Source organism: Gossypium arboreum, chromosome 1 (assembly GCF_025698485.1).
Source record: "Gossypium arboreum isolate Shixiya-1 chromosome 1, ASM2569848v2, whole genome shotgun sequence".
In the NCBI taxonomy this organism is placed as follows: domain Eukaryota; kingdom Viridiplantae; phylum Streptophyta; class Magnoliopsida; order Malvales; family Malvaceae; genus Gossypium; species Gossypium arboreum.
The window spans coordinates 3,107,171-3,124,852 of record NC_069070.1 but is presented as its reverse complement, the minus strand read 5'-3'; the positions used below and the strand labels follow the sequence as shown (position 1 = coordinate 3,124,852).

At 29.1% G+C, this 17,682-nt stretch overlaps 1 protein-coding gene across 1 annotated transcript; it reads right to left on the bottom strand.

Annotated features, from left to right (window-relative positions):
• Positions 1–499: 499 nt before the first annotated feature.
• Positions 500–4,982, bottom strand: LOC108480227 (protein IQ-DOMAIN 22-like). The gene is made up of 4 exons (XM_017783141.2): positions 4,311–4,982; positions 2,164–2,364; positions 1,440–1,517; positions 500–1,355 (listed from the first exon to the last, which is right to left on the bottom strand). Exons 1-4 carry the CDS (start codon positions 4,773–4,775, stop codon positions 633–635), a joined length of 1,467 nt encoding a protein of 488 aa, XP_017638630.1. The 5' UTR covers positions 4,776–4,982; the 3' UTR covers positions 500–632.
• Positions 4,983–17,682: the final 12,700 nt, after the last annotated feature.

Genomic DNA, 17,682 nt, shown 5'->3' with positions numbered 1-17,682 from the left:
ATACCTTGACACCTACATGCCAGCCCAATAGAGACATTTCAAGACAATATGTACTGTTTATCTTTGACTTCTACATACATACCGTATTACCGTAACCTGACTGGGATCTTCAGTTTTTCTAGGTCAGCTTAGCACATCTATTCCACCCACCGCCGACATCCCTACCCCCCAATATCTGCACGTACATATACCCCCTTACCCCACATAATCCAAGTGGGGGCACACCTTCACCACCCCCTCTTGCTTCATAATTATAAATCCCATAGCCATAATATGACTTTTGCTATTTGAAAAGGACATTGATGAACTCACTAAAAAGGCTTTTCACAACTAGAGTTCATAGCCACCCTTTTGCCTTTTGAGTTTTGTTAGCAACTAAAACTTTGCATTAGTTTAATCACCCTTTAATTAAAAGGAATCTAAGAAAAGGATGAAATGACAAAATTATGATTTAACCCCATATCATATTTTCATAATTTAACTTGTAAAGCAGCTACTATTCTTTTTAACTTGGGAACTCACATGCACTAAAACATTAAAGGATGGATACATTAGGGTAGGTGAGAGTCATCATCGTTAACATCTAAACATAAACTACATAACATTCCTTAGCCCAATGGTGAAACTATTATTTAGTATCTATACCCAAGGGGCATTCCTAGCCTGTCCAACCTCCCCGAACCGGGGTAAGCTTTGCTGGCGAAGTTTGCATGCATGGCAGACCTTTGTGTAGTTGATTTCAATTCACCAAAACCATGAATGGAGTACCTCTTTGTTGAACTCGATCTTTCATAATGAGGCCTTTGTTTTGGAGCACTGAAAGACCTTACCTTAGCTTTTGAAGATTCAGTGTAAGACATGTAATTTGGATGGTCTGAGTAACCACTTAGGTAGCTTCTAGTGCCATCACTCTTAGCAGGAGTGAAAGGGCTTCTCTTGGAACTAGCTCCTTTTGATGATGCAGAATAGAATTGTGGACTATTATCATCAACAGCATCGCAGAAAGGGCTTTCCTGTATTGCTTCAGAGTGAGATAGCATCAATGGAGTTAAAGACTGAACTTCACCAGATGAAGGACTAGGAGCTGTTTGGTGTGAGTCTCTCGAATTAGTGAAACTACAGCTATATAAATCAGAATTTAGAGAAAGATGTGTTGAATGAAAGAGGTTTCTCCGTTTAGAGATGAAATTTGGTTTCCCAGTGTCAACTTCAAGGATTTTGTCATTTTTTTCATCATCATTAGGACCAATTCTTGTTGAATGCACCCATGTTTGCTCATCAACACGGCGATACCAACCTGAGTGTAATTTCTCTTGATTATCAACAGTCCTTCCACTTGACTTTGATCCATTTCTCTGATATTGTTGAATCAAGTTAATTAAACACGAATATACAATGCCAAACGATACACATAAAGATCAAACATGTGAAGAACATACCTTCAACATTGATGATTGTTCATATTTTGTACCCTGGGATCGACTAACATGTTCAAATTTTTCAGGGGTTGCTGGATCCTATACAAAAAAAGAGATTTCATGGTCACCGACAATTGCAAAATAGACAAGTTTACATCAATTTAATATACAAAGAAAAGTATGTCCATGTAATAAATCCAACCATGTCAATCAACATAGAATTGAAAGCAATGGCTGATAATTATTCTCACTAAATTTCCTTTCAGCAATAAGCTTCAAGATCATACCACTCAAAAGATAAACATAAAAAATGGCAGCTTACGATTAGTGGCAAGCAATATATACATCAAAGAAAATGACAGGTTTCTATGTTAAAGATTTAAGTGCAGGAAGTATCATTTTGTCAAAATAACTCAATTGGTCCCATAATTTTCGCAATAAAGTAGCTACCAGACATTTTGGTGTCCACCATGACCATGTTTTCTCCAAAGAAAATTAAATTTAAGCATAAATTTATTGATATATTGCTGCATCACATCTTGTCATAATTCCTACAAAGTTGACTTTTATCCAGCATCAACCGACTTAATTAAAAGCCTTAAATTCTTTCTTGAGCTTTGAAAGTTGTCTACAGGTATAAAGTAAAGGAGCCCACAGTACATGAAGATGTACTTTGGCAAAAAGAATACGCAGTGAGAAATTTCAAGGAAAAACACAGGAAGGAAGAACAGATTCTGGCTTTTACCGGATGATGGAAGTGAGACGATTTGCAGCTTGATTGTGAAGACTCGGAAATTTGGGCCCGGCCAGCACGAGCACGTGCTTGAGCTCTCAATAATGCTTGCATCCTTCTTAACCATTCTGCAGTTCTCTTCCTTTCTATATGACCTCTAACCAATGCTTGGAGTCTCACTAATCCTTTTAGTGCTCGCAATGCTCTTCTTGCCTTCAAAGGTTACATCAATGAAAATATGTATAATCAGGCAAACAACAGAAACATATAAAGGGCATCACTCAAGCAAGATCTTCCACTCTTCTATCAAGTAAAAAGCTTTTTATGTAATTATGCTAATGACTATGGATGCAAGCAGCAGAAACAAATAAAAGCACCTGAAAAGGGAAGGAACCAGGTGCCCATGAATAAAGGGCGTTCACAAAGGCGCCTAGTAAGTAGCAACCCAAGGTTCAAAAAACAAGGTAGAAGGACCACAATGAATCATTTATTAAACTAATTAATTAACACGAAATTTTAAAAATCTGGCGCCATGGCAAATGTAGAAACCAAGTACTAGCAACATGAAAATTTTAAATGGTCACTGGCGCCATGAAGATAATAGGTAAGTCGTAGAAGTATACAATTGTTAATAAATTTCCCAAAATATTCAAATTTCTGATGTAATATGAAATGGGAAAAGGACTTCACACTAGCCGCCCTACCACCCCAGACCCCTAGTACAAGCCTTCCCAATAATGCTCTGACCATGGCTAAAGGGTTTTGTATTCCACTTCTGGTACCCCAACTAATACCACCAAGCTTTCTATATCATCTCCATAAAAAGTCATACAAAGTCATTTTGGTTACTTTAGAAAAGTCATACAAAATCATTAGGGTTACTTTAGATAAACAAAAACATTTGTTGGATCAAATGGTACGAAATTCGACCCGTTAGGTGACATCTCCTGGTTTTGAGATTCGATCAAAACCCAATGTGACTGCTAGATAACAAATGATTTCAAACAAATATATATTGGATACAAAGATAATGGGGTTTTTAACACACAAGGTTGAAAAAATATACCAGATCATTACCCTTGACATATAAACATAACTTTTATCTATGTTAAAAGCTCTGCCACCTATATCTTCAGTATTACCCACAAAAAACTTTTTCACTGGTTTTGGACCCACCCCTTTCAGAAATCAAAATTTGCAATTACCCAGAAAAGTTCAAACCCAATATATGCAAAAAACCACCCTCAAAAAAAGGATAGGCAAAGAACCAAGTCGTCCAAATTCTCAAAAAAAAAAAAAGTTTAATTGCATTCAAAGTCTTGTGATCAGAAAATGCTGACAAATGGGTTGAACCTTTATTCAGTAAGATAATAAATTATTGCATAATTATTGACCCTGGCAAAAGAGTAGTTGGGGGGGAGTACCCCCTTCAAAGCTTTTCAATAATTAGACACCAATAAACTAACTAATCCACTTTATTTACCACCCAATATCAAATAATTCTATTAAACTTGCTATACTTACAGTAGTACTATAAAATGAAAGACTACCTAAACCAACCCCAGAAATAGTATCAAATTACTCAAATCACCAAACCTCAAAAACTATGTTCTCCGCCTCCCCCCAAAACAATTAAATGCTTGAAAACGCCATGACTATGAAATAGTAAGGTAAAAGCTTGCAGGTGATACTGACAGAGATCAAACAGGGTAGTTTTCTTTATGGAGAAGGGTGCCCATTGTGCAACATAAAGCATGGCAATACGTATACATATAAAGAGAAACAACTCAGATGTATGAAAATGGAAGCTTGGTGGGTAATTTCTTTTGCTATCTACTTGATGGGAAAGGAAGATGAACTTGAAAACGACACGATTTGTGTAAAAACGTGAATCTTGCAGATAACTAAATTAAGTAATGGGAACAATACACGTTTTCGTGCTTTGTTCTTTTTCTTTATGGCCATTTGAATAAAATAAAAAGAAAAAATGGAAAAAGAATTTTGGGTTTTTGCAATCACAGCAATGTTCAACGAATTCAACGCCTTGGAACCGCAAGTGGGGGTGATTAAGATGAGGAAGAAGGACACGTGTCAAGCAATTAACACGTTATCATTTGTTAATCCCGGAAAATTTTCATTAAAAAAAAAAAAAAACTAACCAGGTATCCACGAAATGCAGATTGTATCTTAATGGCGGATGACTCTTCGTGTGCTATATAGCTATTGTTGTTGCAAACGTGAACCGCTGCCGATTCACGAGCGCACCTACCACCGTTACTAGTGAGCCTAACCACTGCAGCGGCAGCTTGAGCAGCCGCAACGGCTGCTTCGGCAACGGCGGCAGTGGCGGCAGCAACAGCGATGGCGTGCTTGCTAGGATCCGTTACTTCATTGTCACCTTTCCTTTCAACGAAGGAAACAGAGTCTTTCAGTTGCTGCGAAGACGACGGCAACTTCCCATTACTACTGTTCGTGGAGGAGTCTTTTTCACGGTACGATTTGACGAAACTCCAACGCCGTTTGTCTTTATGGGAAGTTGGTTTTGAAGAAGAAGAAGGTTGGTTATGGGGTTCGGATTTTTTGAAGCCGAGGATGCTGCGGAACCACTTGGAAGCTTTACCCATTGCTTTGATTTTGTTCGTTGTGTACGGAAACGTTAGTTTGGTGATGGAGAAGAAGGTGAAAAAGGGTAAAAAGATAAGGGTTTGGGAGGTTTCTCGGGATTCATTTGCAGAGAAGAAGCGAAGAAGAAGTTTCGTAAGCTTACTGAGGAGGGGAGGGAGAGAGAAAGAGGGAATTTGGTTTGTATATATTATGATATGCGGAAATTATACGGTAAGGTGTATTTTGTTTACTTATTTTTATTAGGGTAAATTTCTCCTAAGTCACTAAATTATTGGTTACTTTTTATTTTGGTCACTCAACTTTAAAAAGTGACAAAATAGTCACTAAACTATTAGAAAATTTTCATTTAAGTCATTAAGCTATTAAAATCATTGTTATATAGCCTTCTCCATTTGCACCACCAGCACCAATTAGCTTGGAGCTAAAGTATGTTCTTCTACCCATCGATGGGTAATAATCTACCGCACCGATTGTCTAATCTTCGCTTAGAGCTCGATAACCGAACTTTAAAAAAACTTCATTGTCTAGTGACTTAAACAAAAACTTTCGAATAGTTATGTGACTTGAATGAAAACATTTGAATAGTTTAGTGACCATTTTATAACTTTTTGAAGTAGAGTGACAAAAATATAAAATTATTGATAATTTAGTGACTTTGGGTGTAGTTATTATTGTTGTTCATTTAAGGATCAAAACTTTTAAAATTATCAAATAATAACTGAAATTTTTCAAGAGTGCTCAATTGAAGGCCAAACCTTCCAAAATATTCAAATAATGGTCAAACTTTTTTTAATGCGTTCAAATAATAGGGGTTTTTTCAAATCAAATTTTAAATTATAATTTTATTTTCTTTTTAAGTAATATTGATTCAATTATCGTGCATTTTAATTTTATTTTAAATACGTCAACATTCACCTAATTCTTATTATAAATCGAGGTGGAATGTGTAAAAACCAATTTAAGAAGTTTAAACCTTATGTGAACAATTGTTAAAAAGATTAACCCTTATTTTAACATTTAGCCTTGTTATTATTAGTCTTATTTCTATATTCAATGTGATTTTAACTAAATTAGAAGTTGAGTGGAATTAGGACACTTAAATGAAAAATAAAATTCTCTTAATCATATTTTTCTTTGTACTAATTAATTATTAGTTATTTTATTAACATTACTAAAAATGTAAAATGTATATATATATGTAATGCATGATTTTATTTTTATTTTCATTTATTTTTTACTCAATTTTTTATTTTGTAAAAAATTATAGGCAATTTTATAAGGGGTAAATTGCATAGATAGTCACTCAACTATAAAACCCAGAATAAAATGTTTGCAATTTAAGCACCCAAGTTACATAGTTTGTTAATTTTAGTCATTCCCGTTAAAAACTTTGATAGAAATCTAACATGACATTTTTTTACACATGAATCAATCATTAGATGACACATGACACAATTTACCATAGAATGATCAGGGTAACCCAAACCTAAAAAATAATTAAATGTTTTGTTTTGGTTAATAATTAGTATTGAGAAAATTATATTTTAGTCTTTTAAAGTAGTATGCAACATTTATAAGATGGTAAATTGTGCTATGTAGCATCAATGATTGGTCTGTGTCAAAAATATCATGTCATATTTCGATTAGAGTTTTTAACATGAATGATCAGAATGAACAAATTATGTAACGTAGGTGTTTAAATTACAATTTTTTTATTTTGAATGTCTAAAATGAGAATTATTTATAGTTAATATTTTTAAAAATAATCCCTTAATCTTAGGTTCCTTTAATAGAATGTTTGTTTATGTTAAGGGTTTATTTAAATATAAAGTAAATGTTGAAAGGTTTATTTAGATATAAATTAATAGCTAAAAGTTAAAGGTTACAAAATGTGCGAGGGTTTATTTAAATTAAAGGACAAATTGCATACTTTCTGAAATAGTTTAGCTTAATTTTATTAGTAAAATAGTATGATTTAAATATCATATTTGTGGAGTATGTTTCGTATTTCAGGCTAAAATAGAGAGTAATGTCACAACGAGCAGTCAGGACAAATACGCAATGAGATATGGTAATGTGTAGTTGATTTATTGGACGACAAATCTGGGATTATTTAGTAATTAGACCCCAAATATTTAATGGTATATTGCATTAATTAGTATCTAAAGTGTATTTAGGGTAAGTGAGCAACAAGTAACATGTAACGTATATAAGTCACATTAGAGTCACTGGGATTAGTGTGTGAGTTAGACCTTTATTTTAATTCTCTCCATCTTGAATTTTTATTTTATTAGTGAAATCTCCTTTTGTTCGTGATTTTTTTTATTCGTTTCAGATGAAATTTTTCACGCAAAATTTGTGTGTTCAATTTTTTCGATTTATTCGTTATTTTACGTGTTCTACAACAAAATCAAATTCAATATTTCCTTTATATAATAACTATATAAAAACAAAACTAATACAAGTTTTCAAATTATTATTACAATTTTATGCATTTTTTTTACATTTTTTTCTCAGTAAGTTAGTATATGTGAATCTAGCTTTTGTCACAATACAAATAAAAAATTTATATAATACATATATTTATTAAATATATATATATATATATATATATAAATTAAATGATATTTTGGTTGAAGTGATAAAGTTAAAGATTTAAATTTTATAATATTTTTGTTTCAAATTCTATCGTAATTTTTTTATTTATAAAAATATGAAAAGATAAAAATACCTTTAGAACATAACTAAATTTATAAAATAAAAAAAATTGGTAATTTTCTATTTAACTTGAGATTTGAATAAACATCAACATAATCAAGGGCAAAGTCGAATTTAATTTTAGGGTTGAAATTAAATTATATATTTTACAATAGTAAAAATATAATTTTACTATTTTAATTTCTACATCTTTATAATTTTTAAAATGATTAAATCAAATTTTTATCATTTTATGGTGTCAAAGTGTAATTTTATCTTTACTAATTTAAATTTTTATAAATTTTAAAGGGACCTAAATGAAAAATATTTTCTATTTTAAGGAGTCGAGATCTCTACTAATCTCGACTACGCCTTTTAACATAATCAGAGATTTTATTGTAATAGGGATGCATAGAAAGAAAATTTTAAAAATTTTAAAAAACAATGATGATTGTTTATGTTTTATAAATTTCAATTTAATTTTAAAAGTAATTTAACATGCGTATTTAGAAAAATAATTTAAATTTTGAAAAAAAACACTAATACTAAAGAGATCAAAGTAAAATTGTCAATATAAAAAATATTCAAATTAATTTTTATAATATTTAAAATTGAGTAAAAAGGACAAATAAAGCGATGCTATTTTTATTAATAAAGGACAAATAAAGCGATGCTATTTTTATTAATAAAATACTGTAGCCAAAAAGGATAAATACATTTGTAGAAAACATGGCTGTGTATAGATGCATAATTGATTGAATTTAAAAAACACAAAATAAAAAATATATATATAATATTCATTAAATTAATAAAATGTTTTAAATTTTTAAAAATTAATAATTAATTCCAAAATTTTGAATTAAAAATCTAAAAATATTTTTAAAAAGTACAATATAAATTAAGAGAGATTTTTAAAAAATCTTGGTTTATGATATAAAATTTTAAAAAATAAAATAGGAGTTTTAAAACTTTTTATAATTATATAATAAGTTCATTTTCATAAAAAATTTTAAATAAAATTTTAAACCTTTTTCTTTCTGTAACTTTTTGAAAATTTTGCTTTTTAATTTTTATAACTTTTATATAATGTTTTTGAATTTTTCTAACTTTTAAAAATTATCCAATCATAAATAGACACATGTAATTATCGACATCATATTTAATTATTATTTGTTTGCTCACTTTAAAAATAGAAGAGTTAATTTGCTCATGAGTTAATGAATTATTAGGAAATAGTTAATTTTGTTATAAATTATGTTTTTTCTCACTTTTATTAATTAAATTATTCCGTTGATTTTAAAAAATATTTTTCTGTTAACCCTATAATATAATATAAAGAAATCCCAAATATTTTTCCTTTTAAAAAGTATACAACTTTTTTTTTTATAATAAAAGTAATTATATATCAACTTTTGTAAAAATAATTGATAAAGGAGAAATGAACTTTTGTCAAAAGAATAATTATGTATACTATACCACTACTTTTTCGAGACTTGTAAATGTATTTGGCTATCCCCTACTACTATACTCTCTTCACAGTGTTAGTCAAATCGGAAATTGATTAGAGTATCATTATGAAGAGAAGCTTTGAATTGATTGATTTGGGTAGTTAAATTGGATTTTTTTAAATTGAATTGGTGGAATATGTTGGATTGATGAACTGGTGACTTGATCGATTCGACCACGGTCTAATTTAAAACATTAACATTTTGAAACACGTTTTAAATTTACAATTTAAATCATTTAATTTAAAATGAAATTATAAATTTATTAAAATGTATAAATATTTTTGTAATAAATTTTGTTTATGCAAGATTGATTAATTAAAAATTTTAAATTAGTATGAATAAATATTTTGTTTTCGAAATGATTAATGCAAGTTATGGACTCTAAACTTGTCAATTAAATTCATGTTAATACCTGGATTTTTTTTACTCTATTTAATACTTGAATTTGGTAACTAAATTTATTTTGATCTTTGTATTTGGAAAATGTAAAATGGAAAAGAATTAATAAGCAATAATCGGAACAAAATATCATTCTAAAGGATGTTGCAACTAAGAATAAAACAAACGAAGATATGAACAACAACAATAAACAACGAAATAGAGAATGCAAAATCAAACTTTATTAACGTAGTTAGAACATAACGATCATACATTTGCAGAGCTTTGCTCAAAGTGTAATATTATTTGATAATCCAACCAAAAATCCTCATCGACTAAAGCCCAAACGATCCCTCTCAAATAAGATATATGTAGCCCCAATAGAGTAAAGAATTACAATCTATCACACAGCCAAATCTACACTCAACCAATAACACTCTTTACTCAGCACATGTACATTCTTCACTCAACAACATAAATGGAATACAAAACAACTCAACTTATATTACAAAAAAAAAAAAAAAAAGTTGGAAACCAAAAATACTTTCAAGAAAATGATCTAGTCTTTCAGCAAATGCATGCCTCACCACAATAATTCACCAATAACAAATAGAAGCAATCAACAAGGAATAATATCTTGATAATTCATTTGAAACAATCAATAAGTTAATTTTTCATTTGAAACAATCGACAAGTCTACTAAAATATTCCTTCAAATTCAGAAGAAGCTGATAAGGATCAAGTCACAATCCTTATCCAATAACTCAGCTCATGGTGAATCATCGTTCGTTCAACCAAGTAAATATCAAAAGAACTAATATTCATTTACCCAAATATCTGGCAAATGTGACCCACAAAACCGTTTTGTCAAATATGCCAACAAGACATGGAACAGTCAAAAGTTTCAATATAAAAAGAATCTTTTTTCTATCATTAGATTTACTTTTTTCAAGTAATGGTGTGATACAATTTAAAGTATTTTATCATCAAATTTTTATATTTTTTAAGTCCAAAATTAAAATAAATTTAATTGTCAAGCTCAAAAGTAAAGTAGACAAAAATTACAAATATCAAAACATACCTAATTATTAAATTCATGGCCAATATTTATATTAACCTTAATACAAATGGGTAAAAACTCATTTTCAATCCTTTTCTATTTCAATATTGAGCAAATTGATCCCTTTTAAAAAAAATGAAGCAATTTAATCCCTATCAATTTTGAAAGTAGACAACTACAATTAATCACAACGTTAACATTTTTTGTCATTTATACATAAATATGATTAGTATAATAATAAGTTTAACTCTCAATATTTATATATTTTATGTAAATATCGCGAGGTAAATTTGTTAAACTGTAGCCAAATTGATAGCATATATAACGTTACCAACTAATTATTTTAATTACTTAATTTTAAAATTGATAGAAATTTAATTACTTTTTTAAAGATTAATTTGCTTAATATTAAAATTAAAAGGGATGATAGAGGTGATTTTACCTACAAACGGAAATGTGATTATCATAAGTTTGTCACTCATCTAAGCCACACTAACCTGAAAGCCAAAAAGCAACAAGTAAAATCAATTGTCTACATCGTGTAATAAATTATTGCTTGTATATACCAAAATAAACTAAAATAATGCCAGAAAGTGATATCATCATTTAAATAAAATCAAAACCATAAATAATTACATCAAATTAGAATTTCCGTGTTACATTGCTTTCAAAAATTAATGCACACTTTTGGAATTCATATAATTTAATTTATGGAAAATAACGAAAAACATTAAAACCATAAGCTTCCATTAATAATCATTTTTTAAAATGATTAATTTATTCATTATTAAAAAATTATTAATTTTTGAACTAAAAAATTAATTTATTTATTGATATAATGTATAAGGACTAATTTAACCAAAATACAAAAAAAGACCTCCATTACACAATTTTGTAATTACTTTTTATTTTTTGACCAAAGATTTGTACTTTCATACTTTTTGATACGTATGAACACTCATGTCCCACGGCGTTGAAATAGTGTGCATGAATCGGTCTACGACACTCCCACCCCTCCCTAAGTATCCATGTGTTCTAGAATAAAAATATATACCCCTAAAATTTGGACCACAGATCATGTAAAATTGTAGGGCTGGAAAAAGAAAATGGAAAATCGATTTTAAAATAGTAAAAATAAATTTGAAAAATTATATAAAAATTAATTTTAGAATATTTATTTATTTAAAAAAAATGAAGTGGGTCACCACATCTGTTTGATTCAAATCACATGGTGGAAGAGATCGTTGGTAAATTAAGACGGCTCGTGATCCCACCCGACGGTGTTTAATCAAATGGATACGATTAGATTTTGTGCAATCATGTGGGGGCTTCGCCTTCTTCGGGTGAGTTCCCAAATCAGAGCAGAGCAGGTAAACTCTTTTCATTATGATGATGAAAATAAGGGTTAATTGCATCTGGCTCCTTCGAAATATGTTTTAATTTTTATAAATTGATCCTCAATATTTTCATATATTCTAATTGAATCTTTAAAGTACCATTATCATATTAATTAGGTCCTTTCGTTAAATGGTAGCTCAAAGCTGAGATGCATATTCATTGCTTGAACCAATAGCTATCTTAAATTTTATTGATATTGTCCTTTTTTTTTTTAACATGTTTACGATTTCATGTATATGTTTTAAACATATTCCACGTCAAATTCAATCTGACATTTAATGCCTTAAAGAGAGTAACGTCTAAGGTGAGATATTATTATAGTGGGATCTCATGAGATCTTTTACTAAATCAACGACTATAGTTAAAAGATAGAAATGAGGAGACTGTTATTTTTATCTAGAATCAATTTCTCTTGAAAGTGTTTGAACTAATTAGGGTAAACTCGTGTATTTAAAAGAATTTCATTATAAATAAAGTAATATTTTGTTTTTGAATAATTTTATTATAAGTTCTGATCATATCTTTTCTTTTTTAACACGATGTTTAGAACTACTCATAATCTATCCTCAACTTATAAATACGAGAATAATACGTTTTAGCATACTCGAACCCATATCTTTTTACATTAACAATAATAACTATGCTGATTGAGTATGTCAATTGAGTTAGGAGTCAATCAATATCTATCGATACATTTAAATCATATCGTATCAACATCATAATGGATAGAATTCCTGTCTAGCACATGGACAAATTGATTATTTGTTAGCCATATCCAAACAATTACGGTGTTTACAAATACAAAAATCGAATATAAATTAGGTAAATTCTCTTGAAGTTCAAAGCCAATGTGCTGAAGAAATGACTAGAAACAGAATTATATGGTTTCAAAAGTTAAAGGCAATATCTATTTTTGTAATTCCCATTTCCTTTTTTTCGCTTTTCTGATTGATGTTGTCTCGTCTTATCAATGGAAAATAAAATACACTTAACTGTGTCAGCAAAATACTACTCAAATTTTGACTCAAATCTCTTTTATATTTAAAAATTTGACTAAACAAGTAACATAAAATAGAATTAATTTTAGAAGAGAATATAAACGTGTTTTCTGAACAGTTGGTAAGAAAATTTTTTAATTAGAGAAAATATGCTTTTATACTTTCTTTTTAAAATTATTTTTAAATTTTAAAAATAATTCATTTAATCAATTAAAAAATAATTTATATTACATATTAGCCTAAAAATTTGTTTAGAAAATTATACCAACAATTATTAAATAAATGATAAAAAAATATTAAAGATTTAGACATTCCTTTGATTCAACTCCAAAATAATTAGGATTAGTAAAGGAATGGATGCTGTTGAGAGAGAGAGAGAGAGAGAGAGAGAGAGAGAGGGTTCACGGGCTAAAATATATTCCTTGGAAATATAATCTGAGATAAGTCTGGCAGTAAGGGTCATTTCTTCATACTGAAACACAACACTGAAGAGCTAAAAGAGATTATAGCCTACTACTACTACTACCCCTACCCTACTACTTAATGCTTAATGCCATTCCTTACATTCCTACTACTGTAGTAACTATATATCTTCATACCCGTATAGCCTCTACACATTTCCCTTTTTTTATTTTAAACTAATTATTCAATTATTGAATTTTATCTTTTTTAATTAATGATAATAATTTTAAAAATTAATATAAAAATATTTTTAATTTTTAATTTTTATATAATGCGTTTATTTAATTTTAATTCTAAAATTTAATTCTCAATATTTAAAAATTATATAATTTGATTTTTTATCTTTTCACTTAAAAAATTTTAAAAATTAAATTTATCACTTTAATTAAAATATATAAAAATAGAAACATTAAAAATTTAATATAATAATTTCTATCTTTTCTCGTCACTTTTAAAATTAGCACTCAATATTAAAAATAAAATTAAAACTGCAAAAAAATATTTAAATATTGAGAGTTGAAGGTTTTTTTAAAATTAATATTAAATTGACATAATTTATAAATGTAGAGAGTTAAAATTATTATTATGTCAATTTAAAAGCTGTCACTTTTAGTTAGTTGGTGGCTAAAAAGATAAAATTGAATAATTGTGTATCATTTTGTAACTTTTCATAATTAGGTGACAAAAAATACTAATAGTTTGATGGTCATTTTGTAACTTTTATAGTTGAATCACTAAAAAAATACTAATAATTAGTTTACTATTAATGTAGTTTTTTTTAAATATTAATCTAATTACAGATTCTTATCATATTTGTTCTTTTTGATACAATACTTACAACTACCCATAACCCCTCCTCAACCTTTAAATATAAGGATAAATGCGTTTGAATATATACAAACCCATATCGTCTTGCACTGATGATAATAATAGCAATATTAACCAAACTAAAACTCAATCCATATTGATTTAGTTTTTTGTTATTTGAATATTGATGGTGATGTAATCCGGGGCTTATATTATGTGTTTGTATTGGCATTTAATGTGATGGTAGGGGGTCAAAACTAAGAAGCTTTAGGGTTGGAAATGGAGAGAAAAGAAGTTAGTAGAAGAAGAATATAGATGAAAGAAACACAGAGTTACAAACGGAGAGGTGGGGTTGGGTGGTGTTTTGGGGACAAGACAACATGCGTCGACATATTGGACTTGTTCTATGCTGTTTACGATACCAACAAATCATTTTATAATTTGATATGTGTGTATATATAAAAGAAATTGATTTTTTTTATACTTGGGTATATGAAATTATCTCGACAGGGTGTCAAGTTTGGTTCTACATGCTGAACAGTGTGTTTATTTGCTTATAATAGAAAGATATTACTATGATATCTGTTGGCAATGTAGAGCGAGTAATTTTATATTGGTTAAGAAAATATTTTATTTTTTGGGTGAATAAAGAAGAAATACAAAAAATTAGAAAGTAATAAGAGTAGAGTTAACATGTAACTGTAAACATTCTTTTCTATCAAGTGTTAATTTAGTAGTTTGATAAGCTACTATATTATCTTCTCTAAAGATATAACCAATGTACAAGAATGTCTCTTTTGTAAGAGATAAGTAATGTGCCTTATTAAAGTAGAATTTTACCTATTTGAAATAGCTTTCTTAATGTCTCCAATGACTTTCAAATTATTGGTTTTAATCGATAATTTGTCATGAAAATTTCATTGTGCCAATGTCACACCATCAAGAATGCCCCACAATTCAGTTTCATAAACAGAACAGTTTCCCACTTTGCGATTAAAACCAAGGATCCAATCACCATTTTGGTCTCTCATAACTCCACCTGCCGAAGCGGATCCTATATTAACTTTAACAACTCCATCAGACCTAATGCAAATCCACTTTCTTGTTCCCACAAAGTCCTCCCTTGAAGTATGTCTACCAATTCTCTCTCTCCCTCTCCTACGAATAGAACCGTAATGTTTCGCCCAATTGTAAGCGCATTTGATAATCTCCTCTATATTCCATGGCACTTCTTGAAAGGTATGGATATTTTGGTTCTTTAGAATTCCTATATTATTATTGTTACATTTGTTAAATATGTACTACATGTGGTATAAAGAAGTTCTATTATAGTTTTTACTTTTCACGAAAGTAAATAAGTGTTAATTTTGTTAATAAGAATTATAAAAATCATTAAAAATATTTGTAATGTTTGAAATTTAATATTTAACAACCTCGAGACGCTAGATTAATTTATGGCACTAATCAATTTGAATGGAGTATGATTTCAACTGATGACTGAGTTACATTTCAATTGGATATGACCTTTGAAAATGATGATTCTTTAGACAACATTAAAGACAAAAAACCTGAAAAAAACCTAAGCTGAAAGTAATGTTCTAAAAATCGGATCCAACCATCGATTCTATATTCAACCAATTTAATTATAGAAAAAAAAAAACTATATTTTTATTCATCCAACAATTAAGTTTTTACCTTTTAGGGCTTCAAATATAAACAAATTATAAGGCCCAAAGCCTATTTTTTTTGTCAAGCTTTGTCTTAGCCCATGATTATCCACCTATCTCATTACTATTTTTTTTATCACCTTCTCTCATTTAATTATTTATTTATGAATGGATTTTTAATTCGATTGATATTAATACTATTGTCATTGTAGGAGAATATGAGTTCGAGTGCGTTAAATCGCATTATCCTCCCATTTAAAAGTTGGGGAGTGACTATGATTAATTATTGATATTGTGTTAAAAAAGAACAAATATCAGAAAAACTTATAAGATTAATGTTAAAAAATTATTTTGTTTTAAATTTCCCTTTCTTTGAACTCTTCTCTGTTTCTCTTTTTATTGAAGTCTCTTCGTTTCTCTTTATTTTTATTTTTCCAAATTTTCGCCTTTGTTTCTCTTTTTCATGACTCTGTGCTTCTTCTTTTTGGCATTTTGTCTTAAGTTTTACATTTCATTTCATTTTTAATTATTGTAGTTGAATTGTTGGACTTATCAGTTTTGAACTGGTTGAATCGAGCCATTCGATCCAAGTTCATCAGCACTGGTTGAAAGTATTAAGTGCATATCTAATATAAATAGTTTTTTAAGATGTAGTAGTATAAAGTGTGTAAATGCATAGCAATGGATCTCAACAATAATGAAAATATTGTGACGGCCTTCGTAAAAGATGAGATGTTGTGGAGTTGTTAAAGGTGAAATATATAGCCAACATTGGCTATGAGCTTTTTAATTATGCAAGTTTATCAGCTATCCCATTGCTTATATATCGGGAATTCCATTAATGTTAGATAGTTCGGGTTTTTTTATCGATTACTATAGTCAAGGGTCTATAATGTCAAAAAATCTCTTAAGTGGAATATTTTCAGTACTAAACTCAAGAGTCCACAATGTTAGAAATTCATGAGTTGTATGATAAATGATTGGTTATGTCATTGTTCAGATAACCTCCAATTGTCAAATTATATTATCCAGATATTATTCAAATATAGTCTAGTCGGAACACTAACCTACCTTTTTTACAATGTTCCTATAACTAAAATGTCATGATGATGATTGTGGTGACTTCATCTAAGTTAAGCTTGAAAAAAAACATATGTTGAAGTTATTGATATAGTGATCTCAAGTCACAAGATGAACCAATAGTTTTTGTCAAAATAAGCCGAAATAATTATACATAAGAGTCCTTAAACTATGATCAGATACTAAATGTTGATGCACATAAATGAAATATGCCTATGAATTGTTAGATTTGAATTACCCTTTACTCAACCAATACTTCTATTAAAAATGTTGTGCAAAGAAGAATCAATGACTACAACATCAGTATGTCGGTGGATTTTAGGGTCAGATATAAATACATTAGTTATGGTATATTGATTCGGGCATCTTATATATAGGGGAAATATAAGTGGGAAATTCACAAATATAACAACCCACAAATATGCATATGGGCCACATCCCCTATTGTGGTCCCAGCAACAAAACTCAAACAAACTTTCCCCGTGGTGTCCATAAGAGCAGGAATTCGAAGAGGTAACCCTGAAGTGGCACCTGCTGTGTAAGTTCTGTGACATTTTTGTTTTGGTTGCAGCTGCACCCTAATTGACTTAGTAGATAAGGACTCCGCTTTTCTTATATACATAATTCAAAAGAATAATTAAATACGAAAATGGGTTAGTAAAAAATTATTTATGAAAAATGGATCGTTTTCAATTGTATTCAATAGTATCGCTACTATGTCAGGCGACACTAAGCTACTTTCCCTTCAATCATGCTTTAATTTTTACCTTAAAAGAATAATTTTTTAATGATGCTGTCTGATACAGTGGAGATACTGAACTGAAGTGTGATTATATAAAACGTTCAGTCTA